Genomic DNA, 20866 nt, shown 5'->3' with positions numbered 1-20866 from the left:
TTAATTGAATTAAGAAAGTAGCACACTTCATCGTGATAGAGACTAGCGCAGTGCCCACATTGTTACAGCTGGGAAATTTTACAAGTGTTTACATTTAATTATTAATATTTTTTGCCAGAATGTTATCTGTGCCTAATCATCTGATACTAACACTGAATATCTTAAATAAATCGTTATCGCTGAACCCCAGAACATTTTTCTTTGCAGTATCATCTGCAGTAATTATTTTTGAAGGTGTTTGTCAGGATTTTACCCTTTTGGAGCCTGTCTCACTATTTCAATACAGTCAGTTCGGCGATCAATCATTATGCCAACCGATTCTGGGACTGTTGTTTAAATATAAACTCTACCCTTTGTTGAGTAGCTGACTTGTCACTCTGAACATGGTTCATGTGCCCATGTTACTCACTAATTTAAGTTGTAGGCAGTCAGATTATTTACATAACCAGTCCTGCTCTCACCGCACGTAAAGATTTACATATCTGTTTGGATTCCATCTGCCTTTCTGTAGCAGTAAGGATTTGCCCACGCATGTTTTTTCAGACTATATGCAGTTGAAAATTTATCTTTGAAGTTACCTAGTATTGGCTTAATTTTATTTATGTATGTATCTTCTTCCTTGGCTCTACAATCCAGTGTGGGTCTTTGGCGTCTTCATTCGGAGGTTTCTTGGTCTTTGATGTGTGCATTTGTGAGTAGTGAGTGATAAGCCCACTGCCTTTGCACAATTTAAACTGGATCTTATGGAAATGTAGTGTGGGTTGGATTCATATAGCTCAAGATGTGTCTGTTGGTCTCTTGTGAATACTGTAATGTGGAACAGATGATCATAAAAGGCTGGTAATTTTTTGACTAGCTGAGAGACTAACAGTTTCTCAACAAGGACTCTGGTCTGTGAAGTTCATTTTGAGGAATTTTAGTATTTGTGCACAGGCTTTGTGAAATATAACTTTGAAGAATTGAAACCTCTCATTTCCTCAGACAAAATGATGCAAGAAACACAAAGTCGTGAAAATATGAGTTTTTATTATATTATTAAAGTTATATAATTTGCCATTGTAATCTCTCTTACAGCTGAACTTGGTGATTACCATATTGAAGAGCATGGACCTGGATACTTGTCCAGTCTCCAGCTCATGCCTGGGCAGACAGAAGAAATGGAGAAGAAAATAGCAGAGCTTCATAAACTTCATAAGTAAGATTTATTTACGTTGTTGGGTATTGCTGATTTTCTTTCAGGATTTGCATAAAGTTTATTAAGTAAGCAGGAACATTCTTCATCTAACATATAACTTATTTGTGAGTTGAAATTGAGGTGTTGTGTCCTGTGGTGAATTATGCATTAGGTTGAAAGCTTTGAATACATTAACTATATTGCCTAAAATTAAGCGCATTTCATTAAAGAAATAATCTTCCCACAGCCTTTTAAAAACCCTGAATTCACTTAATTCTAAAGATTTGTGATGATAGCAACTAGCTCTGTCGATTGGGCCCGACATAGTAGGTTTTACCTCAAGAGATAGATTCCAATCTTCAAAACGTCATGTTTTATTTAATCTGGAACGATGGATAATGTCCAGAAAGTAGTTTGCCTGAATTCACTGTCTATTTGTTTTTGCTTTCTTGCACTCATTTTAAAAGGATGACTGTTCACACTGTTTATAAGGGAAAGATATATTTACTCTGCTGTATACTACTAATTTAATGAAACACATGTAGATGGCTGTCTTCTGGGTTGTTGTGCCATGCAATGCCCTGATGATGGAGGCAGCAAGGACCTCTGAAACGTCGGTAAACTTCTACCAGACTACACGGCGCAACAACCCAGAACGACAGCCAACTTTGGACTCACCACCGTGAAAACCTCAAATCCTACGAAACAAGTGTATTTCAACCCAAACTCCAAGACCTAACAATCTGAAGTTACCTTGGCTGATCTTCATGACACATGCTGACTGCTACTGGACATTTGCAAGCATGAAAAATTGAGATCTTGTTTCACCTTTGTCACCAGAAATAGTCAGCCTGCATGCTTCCTTGCCCTCACACTAGTCTAAGACCAAACTTCTGAAGACAACAGAATGATTCCAAGAGTAATCTCCCATGAAAGAGACAACAACACTTTACTCTCTCTGTTAGGAAGTTTTGAATCACAGGGATGAGAAATTTGGTCCTCTGAATTTTATTTTATGGGTCTTTAAGTGATTTAATTAGAATTTACATTCTGAAGGTTGGTATAAATGCTGTTTCATTGCTGCAGAGGACAAACACCGGCAGATGCAGAGTTTAACTTCCTGGACCATGCAAAGCGTCTTGATATGTATGGGGTCGACCTGCACCGTGCTAGGGTAAGGGTAAGCACTATTTTTTAATTTGATATATTCGATGTAAGAATTTCTACATTTATTAAACTAGCATAATTAGAAATAAACTCATTTGCAGTTTAGGTGTTCTTGGTTGGGAAGCCTGAGGGGAAGAGACCACTGGGGAGACCTAGGTGTAGATGGGAGGATAATGTCAGGCAGGATCTATGGGAGATAGGAGTTAAAGGAGACTGGATTTTGTTGGCCTAGGGCAGGGTCCGGTGTAGGGCTTTGGTTAATTTGGTGATGAATCTTCGGGTTTGGTAAGCCATTTAGTTAGTTAGTTAAAGTTTAGTGTAACTGGAGCACACCTTGTGGCCTTGTGTGTCTGTCAGTCTTTTGCATCTTTCAGCTAGCCTCCATAGAGACTGTCAACTTGGGGCTAGACTTCCCCAAGTAGCAAACTGGTTCCATGGTTGTTCACTACCAGGGTTCTTAGTGCCCCCCCCTCCCAGTTTGCCTTCTTTCCTTCCAGGCCTTTTCCCTCTGTGGTTTCCCCCATTTAGGGCTTTACCGACAGGGCTTGGTCCTAGTATTTTGCCACCACCCGATCTTGCCTTCTCCCCCACTAGTTCTCTGCATGCCAACAAGCTTTGCTTCCTTCCAATGTGCTTTGCCCTCAGTAGGTTTGGACACCCCTAGGCACACATGATCCTGGTTGACCACCCTAGGCTTGCCACCCCTTTGAATGCCTCCCAGGGAATTTCCGACATTAAGTATCGTGTCATTATGTGGGCACAGTAATGTGACAAGAAAATCTGTTGTGTTGAAGGAAATGAATTATTGAGCTGTCTAAAAAATTTAATTATTGCACTGCTTTGGATATAATATGTATTAGTCAGTAAATGTATCACTTTTAAAAATAATATGTGAGTGCATGATGAGAGGAAAGATAGCAAATGCAAGGTTAGGTTAGGTTATTAATTGCTGTTCTAAAAAAAACATGGCTTTTTCGCTTATGTAATCCTTGAAGACTGGCTTTGAAAAGATTTGTGTCCAGTCATGTAGTTGCCATGTGCTTCTGTTTGAGTGCTACATGCTTCTGTAGAAGCTATAGATGCATGCTTCCTTATTACACGATTATTCAGCTCAGACTGACAAACAAATCAGACTGCTGAAGTATCTTAATTTAGATCTGTGGGAGAGCTACAGACTCTTGTAGTGGTACAAAAGCACTTTTCACTCTCATTTAAAGAGTAAATATTGAGTTTGAAAAATGGGCTTGTCAGTTGACAGTGGCAAACATGACAATGTGTACAGGGACATTGTTAGTGTACATAGTCAACTTTTTTTGTTCTCTGCATTGTATGTTCAATAGAATGAACTGCTGTGGTTGAGAGATCATTACAGCTGTATTGGTAAACTGGAAATAAGCACTATCAAGTTAGCCAGTGAAGGTGCCAAGATCACATTGATAGCTGTTAAAGTCACTTCAAATAATTTTTAAGTGAAAGTGCAAAAAGCAACAGCTTTGTAGATTTCGAGTCCATAAATTATAGCCTAAACTTCTAGGTGTGAATTTAATAACCTCTTCGGGAAATATTAGTCTACTTCAGGTTTGCTGAATCACAGCATGACAGCCTCTTGCTGTGGCACCATTTTCATGCCCTCTTTTTGAAAGTGAGTTTTTATTCTTTAAATATAAAGCTGTGAGAAAAGATGTGTAGAGTTATGGGACAGACATTGTCCATGAGAATCTTTGAAGACGTGTCCCAAAAAGTTGTATACACACAAGATTAATATTCCATATTATGATGTATATACATTTTTTTGGGACATCTTGCACGTATAATACTTGTGGCAGTAAAATAGATCGTCTTGTATGTGTTTTAGGATACAGCAAACAAGGACATACACCTTGGTGTGACATCAGTGGGTTTAGTGGTATTTCAGAATAATGTTCGCATCAACACGTTTTCTTGGTCCAAGATAGTCAAAATCTCATTCAAGAGGAAACAGTTCTTCATTCAGCTTCGCAGGGAACCGGTATGTATTTGACAACACTTACAGATCATTAAGTGTATTTGTAATACAGTGGCAGGTTGCGTAATGGTTTTTTGTTTTTGTTTGTTTGTTTGTTATAGGCTACAGTGATAACTCTTTGTAGTGTTCCCGTTTATAATTTTCTTACAGAGACATTGGAGTCTTGTTGCACTGAATTTCACTTTACACATTTACTACAAAAAATAAACAGTTTTTATTTATCAGCGAAGCTTTAATAGTACCAACATCAAAGAGCATTTAGTGTGCCACTCCTTATATTTGAAGTAATATTGGGAAATTTGGCATGATCTCTGAATAGGGTTTAACTGGAGGATCATTTAAATGACTGTGCATTACCATATGCCTTTCTTCTCTCTCTCTCTCTCTCTCTCTCTCTCTCTCTCTCTCCCCCCCCCCTCTCCTCCCCCCCCAATCTGTCCCTTTACATTTACTGTGTAGTTATTTTTTGTTTTTGTGATAACCATGCAAGCTAAAGGAAAAGGAAATTAGTCGAAGATGAACCATAAAATGAAAACAGTAAATAAATTATATCGTATCTGAGTTGCAGCATTTGTGTATCGTGTACATATGAGGTTGTAGCCGATCTGTAGTCTGTATTTTCTTTGTGTGTAGTCATGAGTTTCACCAAAGTACAGTCATGGATGTGAGAAAATTAAAGCACCAGTAGAAGAGGAAATTGCATGAAGTGTGGATGATAGGAGTTTTGATATATATTTTATGCTCAAATCAACATCAAGAGACAATAAGTAGACAGTCATGATTACCACCTGACAGAAGTAAGATGTACTTGTCTTCTGAAGGTCCAGGCAAAGTGCATAGTTGATTATTTTGCATGTAGTGTACACATTCTCTAGATTCTGCTGACCAGTATCTTTTGTGTTACTCCATAATGAGATGGACGATGTATTCTGTTATCTTCTGCAGTGTGCACTCTTTATCTCTTTCACCATCTACTCCAAGCTCAACGGGAGGTTAGACGACATAACTGACAGGGAGACACTAAACCGTGCTGACACAATCTTTTCTTCCTTTGAGATGTGATGTTTTGCCATGAACAGTTGCCTCCTCTCTACCCAAGAGGGCACTTAAGAGTGATCCAGAGTATTGACTGGATGGGAAAATAAAGAATCACTTATTTGCATTTATAGTGTCAAAAGTGATTGTATGTATGAAGACATTGCAAAGTGCCTTAAAAGAAACATGAAGAGGGAAAAAATAATTTTATGTCTTTTGTATGGCATTACTCTGAATACTGAAGGCTGCTATAAACAATGCCACAATGTAAAATTTCCATTCTTTAATTTCCTGAAATTAAATTTTTTTTTCAGACAATTCAGAACTCCATCCTTGGAAGTTTCTGGCATTTGAAGTGTCACTTGAATTTAACTGCTACCAGTGAATGTGTTAACACGTATTTTAAATTGTTGTACATTTCATTAATCTGCAACTGAGATCCCATATAAATAGTGAAAAACCTTTGCAGTTTTGAATAATTTATTGTGTTCTTGATATCATTTATTAGGAAAGTCTGAGAATCTATACTTTTTTTATTCCCGCTACATGCCTATGCGCTTGGGGGGAGTGGAGGTACAGCTCCTATTCTTTCTTGACCTCAACACTAGATGGGGGTGAGTGGTCTGCATGACGCCCCGGCCGCACTTTACTCCCGGGAAAGGACCCCAGTACCGGTCTGGACGCAGAGGCTAGAGGGAAAATCCTCTGCCCTGTCAGTGATCGAACCCCAGTCATCCAGCTTATAGCTAATCACTATAGTGACTGAGCTATCCTGGCTCATATACTTTTTTATTACAATGTTTTGATAGACTAAATTAAAAATAAGTGGGTGAAATTAAAATAAATGGTAACAATTTACATTAAAAGTGTAAATAGACAGTCTGCAAGAGTTTAATTCAGCAGAGAACACAAACAATTTCTTTGTATAACATAGTTTTCTGTAAATTAAATTTATTTAACTTTTATTTATTTTTAGTTTTAATTTCAGTATAATCAGTTTTAATTAAGAAAAGTGATGGTCTGTAGAAGTATATAATCATATTTACTGTTATGCTTATTTTTCAGTTGCAGGTAAATGTATTCAATGCATTGATTTGACTCATACAAATTCTACAGCCTGTCTAGTTTTGCTTGAGTAGCCAGATTGGGAACTATAATGATTGTGCATTGTAGGTGGGTGTAACAAGAAGGAATTTGGTAAAGAAACCTCTTAGAAATAATTTACTTGGATGATCAAAAAGGAGGTGGGAGGATAATTTGACATGTGTCTTTGGGCAATAGGTTGTGATGATTGGCTTTAATATTGATTAGCCCAGAACAAAAAAACAAACCTGACCACCAATACTGACCATAAAGCTCTGATAAATGGTATTGTTTGATCGTATCTTCTGTAGAACCTCCCAAAGCCAGCCCATCAATTCCCTGAAGAAGACAGACAATACAACATGGAAAGATGTTGAAAGCCTAGTTCACATGTGTGTGCATTTATGCAGCAGTTTCGTAGCCTTCATGCATGTTACTAACAGATTGATTAGAGTTTGATACGTAGACTCAAGATTTGTTACTTCACATGGCGTTGTGTTGCTCAGACTGTTCAAAATTCTTAGTTACGAGTTAGGTATGTGTGTAAAGGCTTCCCTGACCTATACAATAAACTCTGCTTTAGTTCTGTATTTGATATTTGTTTTCTTTAAGTCTGAGAGTTATGACACTCTACTTGGATTCAACATGATGACATACCGATCATCAAAGAATCTGTGGAAGTCGTGCGTAGAACATCACACATTCTTCCGTCTTCACTCTCCGCAAATTCAGGGTCGTCGATTCCCACTCAGACTTGGTTCAAAGTTTCACTACTCAGGACGCACAGAGTTTCAGACTGTGGAAGATGGCCGACAGCGGGCACGGCTGCAGAGGCATTTTGTAAGGTGAGTTTTAGGGATGCACTGCAGTGCAGTCAACATGAGACTGAGCATTTAGACAGTAATGCCATATTTTGAAAGTAACTTCCTACCCAGTCTTAGTTCACTGTTATATGATTTGAAGCTTTCACAGTGAGTAAACTCATTAAAATCTTGGGCAATCAGCCACATTTGATGGTTATACGAAGACATTGGAACCCTGATGATGAGGATGGAGATGGTTCCCGAAATGTTGGTTTCTTTGTGTTACAATTTAACACTGCTGATTGCCCAAGAAGATTTTATTAGGCTGCCATTTGGACAACACAAGAGAACACAGAAATGTCACTCCTGTCTCAGTGTTGGCCAGTGAAAAGAAACGTGTAGCTGGCAGAAGAAAATTGGTATTTGGTTTCTGTATCACAACAGAGGTTATCATGTGATGGACAGGTATAATGATTTTAATAGTTGGTCTGCAGGGATATGAATGTGCCTAACTGAAAATACCTTTTCTTGGTTTGCTACAAAGAAACCAAACTTGGAAAGTGTTAACGTACATGTGATTTCAGTTTTAAAATGCTGTTTGTTATGGTCCAGGTCGCCTAGTAAGAGACTGGTGCGTCAAACTGTGCCACCTCCCGTGGAGGAGAAAGCTAAGCACGTGCCACCTCCTGCCCGTCCACCTCGTCCGTATGATAACAAAGTAACATCCCTGGGAGCCAGAGAGCCTCGGAGAGCCTGGGGAGAAGCCGCGCATCCTTCTGATGAGTAAGTGAACATGTTTCTCAAGATGAGAATTAACTATTGTAAATTATTCATAACACTAATCAGTTCTTGGTTCATTTAGTGGTGCTTGTCCGACTGAGGTTATATCTGCCAAATCTATTATAAAAATTTGTGATTCCTCGTCGTCAAAAAATGACGTCATCAACAATGTCAACTTATGTTTGTTTATACTCAGAATTGTTGTGGAACACAACAATGCCGAGTACAACACAACAATGCCGAGAAAACAAATAATGATTCACAACAAAAACTATCAAGCCAGTCGCATGATCTCTGCTCCAGAAGCAGCACGTCACATTCTTGAATATTGACTGACAGTTGGCCTAAAACATCAGGAAAGTGAAAGAAGACGTTATCAACTATTTGAAGTATCAACTCTAACAACTCCAACAAGGTAAACTGATACTCATTCGATATATTACGATTAAAAAAGTATTATGAAAACTGACTTTATGATTACGAAAGTATTATGAAAACTGACTTTTGATCGATATTAAGACTAAGATTTGCTAGGGTGGGGCTGGACGTAAAAAGTTGACTGAACAAGAACTGTTGGCCTCTAAACAGCGACGTAAAGAACTAAAACATCAGACATATTTAAGAAATAAAGAAAAGCGAAAGAAGACTTACATTGATAAACGCAGAAAAACTTATTCAACAAGAACAGAAGAGCAAAAAACAAACAAACGAAGATTTGCAAGGTAGGGTTGGACGTAGAAAGTTGAATGATCAAGAACAGTTGGCCTCTGATTAGCGACGTAAAGAACTAAAACATCAGACCTATTTAACAAATAAAGAAAAGTGAAGGGAGACTTACATTGATAAACGCAGAAAATCTTATTCAACAAGAACATAAGAGCAGAAGAAAACAAACGAAGACTTGCAAGGGTGGGTTGGACGTAGAAAGTTGACTGATCAAGAACAGTTGGCCTCTGATTAGCGACGTAAAGAACTAAAACATCAGACCTACTTAACAAGTAAAGAAAAACGAAGGGAGATTTACATTGATAAACGAAGAAAAACTTATTCAACAAGAACATAAGAGCAGAAGAAAACAAACGAAGACTTGCAAGGGTGGGTTTGGAAGTAGATAGTTGACTAACCAAGAACAGTTGGCCTCTGAACAGCGACGTAAAGAACTAAAACATCAGACCTACTTAACAAGTAAAGAAAAGCGAAGGGGGAATCACTTGCAAGGTTGGGGTTGGACGTAGATAGTTGACTAACCAAGAACTGTTGGCCTCTGATCAGCGACGTAAAGAAGTAAAATATCAGATTACAAGAAGCGCTCCGAAAGGATTAGTCGTCGTTTTCGTCAAAAAATGACGTCATCAACAATATCACCTTATATTTGTTTATACACGGAATTGTTGTGGAACAACAATGCCGTGTACACAACAATGCAGAGTAAAGAAATAACGCTTAGTACCAAGCCAGTCGCATTATCACTGCTCTATATCGTCTCCGAACAGCGACATTAGACTGTTTAAGAAATGAAGAAAAGTGAAAGAAGACATTACCAACACCAAAAAGGTAATCTGATAATAATAATAATATTCATCCAAGTCATACTGCTCTTCAAGGGTTAAAACACTTGAATAAGACACCAAATTAACACCCCGAAGGGGGTTAGTTTAGTGTCTTACTCAAAATTTTTCAAGTGTTTTAAACCCCCATTTGGGGGTGAGGGTGAATTTAGTTTCTTACTCAAAGGTTGAAACACTTGAATGAGACATAAACTAACCCTTCCGAAGGGGGGTTAGTTTAGTGTCTTACTCAAGAATTTAAAACGCAACCAACCCCCCCGGAGGGAGGTTCGTCAAGTATTTTAACCACAATTCGGGGGGGGGGGGGGGTTTAGTTTAGTTTCTTACTCAAGGGTTAAAACACTTGAATGAGACACTTAACTAACCCCCCGAAGGGCAGTTAGTTTAGCATGTTACTTAAGATTTCAAAACGCAACCAACCCTCAATTAGGGTTGGTTAATTTAGTTTCTTACACAAGGTTGGTTGCGTTTTACAAACTTGACCAACCCCCCCGTAGGAGCTCCGAAAGGAGCGCCCTGCTCTAGTTTAATTTAAAATATGTGCTGCTATAAATTAAGCCTTTCCATGTAGATTGAAGGATTTTCAGGAAAGTAATCATTATGAACTTCTCTGCTCTTCGGTTTGTGTGTTGTTAATTTGCCAGGTTATTCCATTAGTAAGTAACTTGTAGTTCAAGATGTCTGCCTTGTGGGAAATTGCACTGTGGAGTCTGGTAAAACTCATCAACATATAACTGACATGGAGCTTTTATCACTTTTTTAAAGTGAGGGTGGATTTCTTGATCGAGGTGAGGAGCTGCCGGCATTTTCACCTGTGATGCCGGTCCGTGCTCCTCCATTTGCTGATGAAGAGGTGGAGCCAGAGCCTGAGAGAGCCACCAGTCCTTTGTTTGCCATTGCTCCATACACAGAGGCACAGGTCAGTAGTAACGCCAGGGAAAATGGTTTCTAGTCTGTAGGTTCTTTCCTGAAGGCGATTCAAGGACCACGTTTTTCTTTCGTGCTTTGTCATGTTGTGTGTGCTGCATGTTATCCAGCTTTTGTGTAACACAAAGCATAGAGTTGCGTAGAAGAGTCTCTGAGCTCCATACCTCTTGCTGACACGAGAGTTATCGTCTTCTGTGGCCTAAACAAGTGGTTTGGATTTTCAGTCATAGTTATAAAGTACTGCATACTCAAGCTTGGAAAGTAATTTTTAGAGAGTACAGTTTCTTGTGAAATTATGCATCTGGAGATAAATGAAGGCGATTTAATTTCTTAAGGTAGTGAAGACCTAACAGCAGAAGCATTTGACATTCATAAATTGAGTGTTTTGCACATTTATAGGGATGTTGGTGGCACTCCTTTAGCTATCCCTTCAGTTAAAACAACAAGATATGTCTTGTAAGCTTATAAGTTGTATTGTGTGTACATGTGCGCATGTATGTGCATGTGCATGTGTTATATACACATACCCATACTGTTCTACTAGATTTATGAAATGTAGTCATGTGATCTTTATGACAAAGTGAATTCTTGTAAACTCAAGAACTGAAGTAAAATGTCCAAAGGGAAGTTTTCTGTTTCCCAAAAGGAACAATTGCAAACAATTTACAGACATTCCAGAAATTGTGCGGATCAAAGGCTGCAGTTTGCAGTTTCCAGCAGCTGCTGTTTTCTGAGTAAGTTTTATTTGTGATGTGTCTGGGTTTAGGTTTGTTGATTCCGTTAGCAGTCTGAATTTCCACAGGCCTGATTTTATGTTAGGGGCATCCAATTCTGCCTTCGAGGTTCAACGACTTGTGGTGGCATTTACAAAAAAATGTAACTGTGCTTCTCATATGCAGTTCAGGATTTTTGTCCTGCTTTGGTGTGTCTACAATGAAGCGTTATCTTCCATCCTATCTGCATATTATAAAATGTTATCTTACGCTAATAGGGGATTTAAATTCATGTACTATGGGGCTGCTGGCCAGACTTAACTGTGGGGTTTATGATTTAGGGATATTCTAATGTGATGATGCATAACCAGCTTATCTGTTTGAAATTTCTTATCCATCATTGTCCTACTATTATGTTATCTTATTATGAATCATTAGTTGACAATGGTAATATTAAGACATTTATTGCTGGTCATTTAAATTGTGTTTACCCTTCAAATGCCAAGAATTTTTAAGGTGTGATATATTAAAAATACACCATCACACTATCTGAGCAGGAGTACACATTTTATCTCTGATTTTTTTGGGTCGCTGTAAATGGTTTGATTTGCCTGTGATGACTGGTAAAAGGTCTGAAGTGAGGTGCAAGCAAATGATTTGAAGTTGACACTACCTCAGCATCTGACTGTTTGCTTTGTCTCCCAGTCTGTAGTCTGGACTGGAAGTCTTAAAACATTCAGACATTAAATGTACTGCTATGATTATAAAGCTCTGATTAAGATGTAAGAGATGCTTCTCTTTTCAGGCACAAAATCTTCTTTTTCAGAATGCTGGGTATGTTGACTTATCATTGCTTCTCTCACATAATGATAACAGAATTGTCTGAGGCTATTATAAACTTACCAGAACTTTTGTTTTTATTTTTTAATCATTACCAGTACTTGTGAAGAATATAGAGATAAATCTTCACATATTCACTGCTAAACACTTGGGCAATCAACCATGATGCTAAGAAATGCATCTATGATTGGAAACATGGGTACTGCCATTAATATGTGTAAAAAGTCTACTTACTTTGAGTCCTCAAAGAGCATGCTAAGATCTGTGAATGTTGTGTGGAAGTTGGAAGACCTTAGTTGGAGAAAAGAGGAAATATTTTGTAAGATTTTAAAAGATAACTGTTTCTCAGATGTTGTGCCTTGTAATATGGTAGAAATTTATTGGTGTTCTGAAGTTGCTGACTGGCTCCATCATCTTCCTGATGAAACAGGCAGTAAGCACTTTTGAAATGTTGGTCAGTATCTACCAGACTGCATGGTGCAACATCCCAGAAGACATTCATCTTTGGGAAATAACTTGACATTATTGCCATTATGTAGTGGCTCTGATGCTGAGAGGGCCACAGTATGGGGGCAGCAGTCTTGGGCAGAGAGTTTGTGTCAATTCACCAGTGCATATTGGGCAAGCTGGTTTTAAAAGAACTGTATGTATGGTGTTTGGAACTATTCCTGCAGCCGACTTTCATTTTCTTGTGTCCAGGAATCTACTGTTTTGTACGTTGTGGTGGAATTTGAGTCTGTGTAACTTTTGCTGCAGTTTGTCTCAAAGATTTATGTTAATGCTTTTTGTCTACAGATGGTATTAAACCTTATTCATTAAAAGATTAATGTAATTTGTGATATTATATTTCAGTTATGATTGTGGTAATCATTTATTTCTTGTGAGGTAGAAACTGTGCAAAGGTAGCATAAATCATTTGTCTTTTAATTGTGATCAGGTATGAGTGGTTTGATGAGATGAGATTCTTATTTTTGGATTATTTAATGTATTTTGTTTTAGGCTGCAGAAGAAGGATTGGTCCTTATCCGGATTGCTCCGGATGAACAAGGACGCTTTGGATTTAATGTGAAGGGTGGTTCAGATCTGAATATGCCAATTCTGGTGTCAAGAGTTGCCTCTAATACACCTGCAGATCGCTGCTACCCAAAATTGAATGTGGGTGATCAAGTGCTCTTCATAAATAATCACGACATCTCTGGCATGATGCACGAGCAGGTTGTAAACCTGATTCGAGCATCCAGGGATTCTCCATCGGGCGAGCTGGTACTTATGGTAAAACCCAGTGGTGTGTATGTTACTTCGACAATTTTAATTTTCTACAGTTGTCCTCTCTCTCTCTCTTTTATTTAAAAAAAAGGCATTCAGAGCAACAGGGGAAAAGTTGCCTGAACAAAGTTTTGAGTAAATAAGCCCTAAAGTCAGCATTTGTGATGTGTTAACCTCTTACGAGTTACGGGGTTTTATAGGTCAGTAGATGCGAACTACCAACAGAGGACTGACTCATAGGATAGAGCATGGATTCAGGTTTCTGGTACTGTGAAAAATGGATTTTTGGGACCATGATGAGTCTGCCCCTATCACTGTGATCATCTCATATACTGCCCTTCCATAACAGGGTCATGTTTCTCAATATGTTTTTTATCTTTTAGCCAAAAGCTTGGCTAATTTGGATTGAGATTTATAAGAGCCAGTTTAGGTTGAGTGAAATGGAGTAGCAAGTCTATTCTCTGTGGGATTTGGTTTTCATGACTTTGTGAGTTTAAATTGTGGTGTTTTTAGCTGTTGAATTTTGCAGTCTTCCAGTTGTATACCAACATTTTGAAGGAACATGCTGTCTCCATCTTCAGAGCCCTTGAAGATGGAGGCAGTATGTTACTCTGAAATGTTGGTATGTGTACAGGAGGAAACTTCATGATGCAACAACCCAGCAGGCTACAATCTAGCTCTGTTAGACTTTGTTTATTTTACACCATTTCACTTTATTAAACCATGCTGAGGCAAATAGAAATTTCACATGGGGAATTTGAGGTTCTGATAGTGGCAAGTTTGAAGATGAAGGGTGATGATGGAGGCAGCATGTACCTCTGAACCATCAGTATACTTCTACCAGATGACAAGACAGCGATCAACAAACATGGGGAAATTTAAATTAATAGAGTTTGCATGAAAATTTTTGTTAAGAAGTAATGCAAGTCAAATCAGTAAATATTCTGGCATACAGCTTTAAACATACAAATTCCAATAAGTTTTGTCATGCTCTAGTGATAAATGCTATGCCTAATTATCTTTGTAAAATACCTGCAATTCAAATGCTGGCTTATGTATAAATACAGACAATGCCATTTTATGTGGTTTTAACTGAGCAGGCATAGTAGTAATGTATCCAACTTGTGGTTTGGAAGTGCCTTATTTACATTCCAGCTAGAGATGAGCTGTACCGACAGATTTCTTATGATTTTCCTCAGGATAGTGTAGGATTTGAGGTTTTCACGGTAGTGAGTCTGAAGATGGCTGTCTTCTGAGTTGTTTTGCCGTGTAGTCTGGTAGAAGTTTACCGATGTTTCAGAGGTTTTTGCTGCCTGAATCATCAGGGTGATGATCATGTCATAACTTCTTCTAGTTTTTCCAGTTTACTGTACGTAATTGTCATTTAATTTGACATTCTTGGGCTGTATATAACAAGTTGTCTTCTTTGCTTTTTAGCTGTGTATGAAGCCCATGAAGAAGAAGAGGAGCCACCGTTTCAGTATTTTCCTGATTTACCCCATTTGACAACAGTAGCTGATCAGGCAGATGCCTTGGCAGAGTCCATGTTGCTTTTAGCTGATGGTCTGGCTAGTGGAGCAGTAGTCGCACAGTTTGAACAGCTGTATCGTAAGAAACCGGGCCTGCCAACAGATGAAGCCAAGAAGAATGAAAATCAAAACAAGAATAGATATCGAGACATTTCACCATGTATGTGTTTCATCCAGCAGTTGTCTTACTGTAGACTCTTGTTATACTGCATCTCGTTAATACCGTGGTATTAGATGTACCACAAGTGCAAGACACTTGTATCAGTTCTGGCAAACTAAAATGATGTGACTAGTTCAGTGAGGAAGCACAGAATGTTTGGTTCTTTAAAAAATGCAGGTTGTAGAATCAGTAAAATGTGTGGGATGTGTCTTGAGTTGCATGTATTTTAATCACTGTAGTGATACATAAAAAAGGATTTCAGGAATTAAATAAATGTTGTTTTCAGTTATAATGCTTGTGTTGAAGGCTTCCCATGAAACTTGCAGTATAATGAGGGTCTGATACATTAATGAAAATGCCTGTTTTTCAAAGTTTGTTTTTTATGAAACAAACTCTGTAATATATCACTTGAGGCTTTCACAGTGACTGAATTTGATAAAATCGTCTTGGGCAAAAAGACACGTCAGTTCTGGATAGAAGCCCAATGTTTCAGAGACCTCTTCCTCCGTCATCGGGGGAATGATGTCTGAACTGACAACGACTTGTAGTTCGAGGTGATTTTATCGAGTTCTGTGATACACACCATGGAACTATATTCAGTTAAAGCCTGTTCTTAAAATATATTCCACTGAAGTAATGACATTGCTTATTTGCTGAATGTATTGAGTTGGAACAAGCAACCACTGCTGTTCCCATTCACCAAGAGGCATAGCTGAACAGGCATGGTGGAAAAATTACTACTAATTGTGAAAACATTAATCTCCTTTCAGCAGTAATAAATAAAAATGTGAACAAGCGAATATATTGCAATTGAACTCTGTTAGTTGCTGCCTTCTAGACACTTAATCATCTTCTGCTGGCAGATTGATGATAAAAGCAGCTTTGTAAATAAAATAAAAGGGCAGGCTATTCCAGGAAGTGGCAAACTTAACAACATTAAGGGAATGTTTTATAATTTTTGTTTATAAGTGAGGATAGTATAAATAGAACTTGTATTTATTAACAGAAAACAATAATTGTGCGCTTTTATATTTATTGGTTCTTTTTACAGGCTGCTGTTAAGCTTAAAACAGTCTGTGCAACGTTTGTTATAAGGGTTTTGTGTGTTTGTGTTGTATGTAGCCTCTTCAAGGCAGAATGTGATATCGTTCCCACTTTAATTTCAGACTATAAGAAATGCCACTCATGGGGAGAGACAGACCTCTGCCAATATGCAGGAACCAATTACTGGTTTTCCCCATCCACCTACTCCATTTCTTATACATGGTTTATGTTTTGACAGTTGTCATAATGCTTTTGACATGATGATAACTAAACTACGAACATTTTCACAGGATCAATAATTCTTCATTATCTTCTGTTGCCATGTAGAAATTTGACAACAGTAAACTGTGAATCGGGGAGGAGTCGGGTCCAAAGTACAAGGAAATACAAATTGCTTCTAATGGTGCATGTTACGTGTTCTGGTCAGGCCAGCAACTGAACCGAAAATGATTGTCACAGCACAGTTGGTACTGGTGACATATGCTGGCCGATGCTGTGTCTTTTTAACACACGTCATGACAGAAGTTGGGGGTTGTTCATCCATAACTGTGGCAAAAAACAAAAGTGCTTTGACTTGAACACGAAACTTGAAATAAAAGTATGCATTTTTTAAGTTGGCAGCTTATCAGAGAGCAAAATAAGATGGTATGGACATTGACATTATACTGCAGTTTGAACAACAGAGACGAAGTACAATCAGCTGTTTTGTGTGGTGGATGACGAGTGCCTCTTTTTTAAATACTAAATTGAGACTTCTTTATTACTGGCTGTTGTCTGTTCAGCATCTCTGGAGGGCCAAGGATATTTTCTATCATAGAATATTTATAAGATACAGGTTGTAACACATGTATTTGTTTTATGATTCCAGATGATGTAACAAGAGTTATTCTTATGGGTGGAACATCAGGAGACTATATTAATGCCAATTATGTCAACATGGAAATTCCTAGTTCAGGCATCATAAACAGATATATTGCAACCCAAGGTATGAGATAAAACACACAAAATTATAATTGTAGTAACATTAACTAGTGACAGATTAAACAGGCATGTATGGGTAGTGTTATTCGAAGACTTGTTTGCCAGTACTATGTTTACCAGATGTAAATTTTATGATATTGCTAAAGGAACGGTACATCTGCAAGATATGACTTATGCAGATCATCTTAAGTTGATTTCCATAGTGCTGCACTCTCGCCAACAAGGTAGGACGGATTACTGGTAATATGCTCTGGCTACCTGCCATGGTCTCGTTGACTGATGAATCTTCAGTCTGATTCCAGTAAGAATTTCCAGTCTGGAACTCTCTGAGACCTGTTGTGGGTTCTACATTTTCTCTTCTTTTATACATTTGTTCCTACTGACAGTACAGTATGTTGCCAGTCTCAGGTAAGCAGTTGCACTGGCCTGCCCTTGTACAGCCTACATTCCTCTTTATCTTCGTTCATCATCTTGTTCTCAATATTAAACACAACTGATTTCTATGCAGCGTCATCTCATAACTTGGGAACTATCAGACTGATTGTGATCATGCTTTATGTTGGAGGTACTTGCTCATCTGACCTGCTTATTGTATAGTATTAATAAGAGTATCAGAAGTTTGCATTCACAAACTTAAAATCTAGTTACAGCATTAGTGAGTATGTCAGAATTGTTATGCTGTGCATACATTTCCTGATGTGTTTATATTTCAGGTCCACTTCCAAACACGGTTTCAGACTTCTGGCAAATGGTTGTAGAAGCACAGAGCACTCTGGTAGTGATGGTGACACCCCTTGTTGAGCGAGGACGTACAAAATGTCATCAGTACTGGCCTGCTTTGTTGCAGACCTTAGAGTTGGGTCACTTGCATGTTACTTGCACAAAGGAGCAGATAGAAGCAACAGGCAGCTTCGTGTTCAGAGAGTTTCGACTAACAAATTTGGAGGTAATATTTTGCACTGTAAATTTCCTACCCAACAGAAGAATGGTTAATTTACATTTATTAAGAAAATTTTTATATTGCTAGTGGTACAGTCAATACACATAAGTTCTTGATGTGCGTCGATCAAGAGCACGTTCAGATGTGACTGCTTTCTTTGCAGCTATCAAACTTCAGCATACTTTAAGTCCATAACATACACAGTAAGTTTGCATAGTTACTACCATGATTACTGACATTGGCTTGGTTTTACTTTGGACACTGCAACAAACAGTACTGAAAGGGCTAATGATGATATACAGTTAATACACAATAATAATAATAATAATAATAATAAAATGAAGAATCAGAGCACTGTATGACAGAGGGCAGTACAGTTTGTGACTGTAATCTTTAGATTTACAAGTTATGCGGGAAGTTGGCAGGGGAAAATGCATGGCAGTGGCAGACAGCATGGATCAACAACTGCTACGCAAGCAAGAACATTTACTACCTACTCCACACTGGCACTACATAAGCATATTTATGGCCATTATGTTCTGAACTAATGCTGTGCTGCTATACTGCACAGCAGATGCCATCCCACCTTGCTTTCTCAAACCCCACACGTCTCAAGATTACAGTTGTGGGGACTGGTCAAGCTACTAAAAATGATATAAGATACCCAGAAATGAGTGCAAGACAAAGTAGGATTTAAGGTTTTCACAGTGGCGAGTCTGAAGATTGCTGTCTTCTGGGTTATTGCGCCGTGTAGTCTGGTAGATTTCCACCAACGTTTCAGAGGTCATACTGCCTCTGTCGTCAGGGTGATCAGGCAGTGGTGAATTTGTGACAAGCGATCACAAAATGCATACCATCACACACTGCCTGTTCTGGTTTCAAGAAAATGCAATTTTGAGTGGTCTCAATTTCTGCAGGTGATGTACACAATGGTGACATATGCACATAAATACAGTACATTTTAATTTGCTGGTAGCATCTTCAGAATTCAAAATTCAACTAGAGATTTGTGTAGTATTTCTTTCTTCGCTGAGTAATATTTTTTAAAGTTGATTTTAGATGTAGGATTTGAGGTTTTCACTGCAGTGAGTTAGAAGATGTCTGTTTTCTGGGTTGTGCAGTGTAGGGTGATCGCCCAGATGATGAAGGCAGCATGGACCTCTGAAACGATGGGAAATTAATACCAGACTACACGGTGCAACAATCCCAGAAGACAGCCGTTTTTGATGTTAGATCCTGAAGCTAGATTAGTTTTACCTCCCTTCTGTTGCAGAACGAAGAAGAGCGTCACATAAGCCACATGCAGTACCTAGCTTGGCCTGACCACGGTGTACCGGATGACTCTGTACAGTTCCTAGAGTTCACAGAGAGGGTTCGGAAAGCAAGAGTTGGCATGGTGGAGCCAACGATAGTCCACTGTTCAGCTGGTATTGGACGTACTGGAGTGCTCATACTCATGGAGACTGCCATGTGTCTTATAGAAGCCAACGAACCTGTATACCCTCTTGACATAGTAAGATCAATGCGAGATCAGAGATCCATGATGATACAAACAGCTGTGAGTATTGAGTTTCTGATGTTTATGTATCATCTTTTACTTTTATCATTCATGAATTGCAATGTTAAGCACATCTCAGCTGGACACATGCATTGCCCTAACATATCACAGACGTAGCCCTTTGTTTCTTCTTCTTCCTTTACATTGTAGGCTATATGACCTGTTATGGGCATTACATAACAGAATCCTTCCATCTTTTGAGGGGTCGGCCCAGGCGTCTTTTTCATTTTTGGTGGTATCTTAAAATCATTTTTGGTATTGTGCCTGAAATGATTCTTCTGGCAGAAGATATGGTTTATTCACCATTCAGCCACCTGACACGGCTTGTAACCCAAGAGAGTCTCATCAAATTCTGTATACATTTTCTTTCCAGTTTTCCCGGTACTGTGTTATAAAATCTATTATTGGTATAACGTTTAGTTGCTTCTCCATAATGTCCATAAGTTCTTCATTTCTTTTGTGACCAAAAAGTGTGTAACTTAAAGTCCTTATGAAATGCGTTTCTGCTGATATTAATCTTTTTCTTTCATTACTACGGACAGTCCATGATTCACTACCATAAATGAGAGTTGGTCTAGCAAGAATCTTATAAAATTTAATTCTGGTATATTTTGATACTAGGTTTGGTTTGAAAATTTGGTTTATGATACCTGTTGTTATCAAAAGGTTTGTGATTTCCACATTCACATCTTTTTCTTCCTCATAGGATAGGTGATGTCTCAAATAATTGAAAGTATTAACTTGTTCTATGGTTTTATTATTAATATCGATTTTGCTTGTTACTGGTTCTGTTCCACCTTAGTTTTTCCTATGTTTATTTCCAAAGAATAGTTTGCAGCTGTGATTTATTTATGGTTATTAACACTTTTATGGTTATTTTTTCTGAGAAACTGCCAAGTTTCAGTCATATGGTCATGACATTGTCCCCCATTCAAGGCTAGTAACATCTGAACGCAAGCCAGAAGGATCACTAAGAAGTTATTGAAATACAAGGGCAAGTCAAATGAAAACCTTAAAAGTTAAAAATTAAAAAAAAAATGGAGAACATACTGTGTGCGGCTGTAGACACAGCAGGTCATCAAGAGTTAGAGGCATGTACTGTGTGCAGTAGATCTGGTAGTGTAGGCTGTGTGACATCAGCAGGGTAGTGCAAAGATGGCTGCTCCCTTGGAAGAATGTACAAAGGAGGAACAGCATTCTGTCATCTGTTACTTCGTTAGCAAGGGTGTAAAACCATCAAAATCCATCCAGTTGCAGTACCGTAATGCATGCTTATCACTGCAGCAGGTGTAG

The 20866-nt window shown here is 38.3% G+C and overlaps 1 protein-coding gene across 5 annotated transcripts in view; it reads left to right on the top strand.

Annotated features, from left to right (window-relative positions):
- Ptpmeg (protein tyrosine phosphatase Meg) overlaps positions 1 to 20866 on the top strand; it is a 47858-nt gene that overhangs the window by 11358 nt on the left and 15634 nt on the right. For 4 of the 5 annotated variants that reach the window (XM_087344421.1, XM_087344419.1, XM_087344418.1 and 1 more), the window contains 11 exons: positions 1075 to 1195; positions 2261 to 2354; positions 4197 to 4349; positions 7077 to 7309; positions 7880 to 8050; positions 10381 to 10534; positions 13095 to 13380; positions 14799 to 15050; positions 16963 to 17079; positions 17789 to 18021; positions 19289 to 19573. In XM_087344421.1, coding sequence (XP_087200547.1) covers positions 1075 to 1195; positions 2261 to 2354; positions 4197 to 4349; positions 7077 to 7309; positions 7880 to 8050; positions 10381 to 10534; positions 13095 to 13380; positions 14799 to 15050; positions 16963 to 17079; positions 17789 to 18021; positions 19289 to 19573 — 2099 coding nt within the window. The remainder of the gene's footprint in view (positions 1 to 1074; positions 1196 to 2260; positions 2355 to 4196; positions 4350 to 7076; positions 7310 to 7879; positions 8051 to 10380; positions 10535 to 13094; positions 13381 to 14798; positions 15051 to 16962; positions 17080 to 17788; positions 18022 to 19288; positions 19574 to 20866) is intronic. The other variant, XM_087344422.1, reaches the window with a different exon arrangement.

This window comes from Zootermopsis nevadensis, unplaced genomic scaffold (genome assembly GCF_977971745.1).
Source record: "Zootermopsis nevadensis isolate Lab colony 2312 unplaced genomic scaffold, Znev_1.0 Znev_ptg000007l, whole genome shotgun sequence".
Classification (NCBI taxonomy): domain Eukaryota; kingdom Metazoa; phylum Arthropoda; class Insecta; order Blattodea; family Termopsidae; genus Zootermopsis; species Zootermopsis nevadensis.
This window is presented reverse-complemented; position numbering and strand designations above follow the sequence as displayed.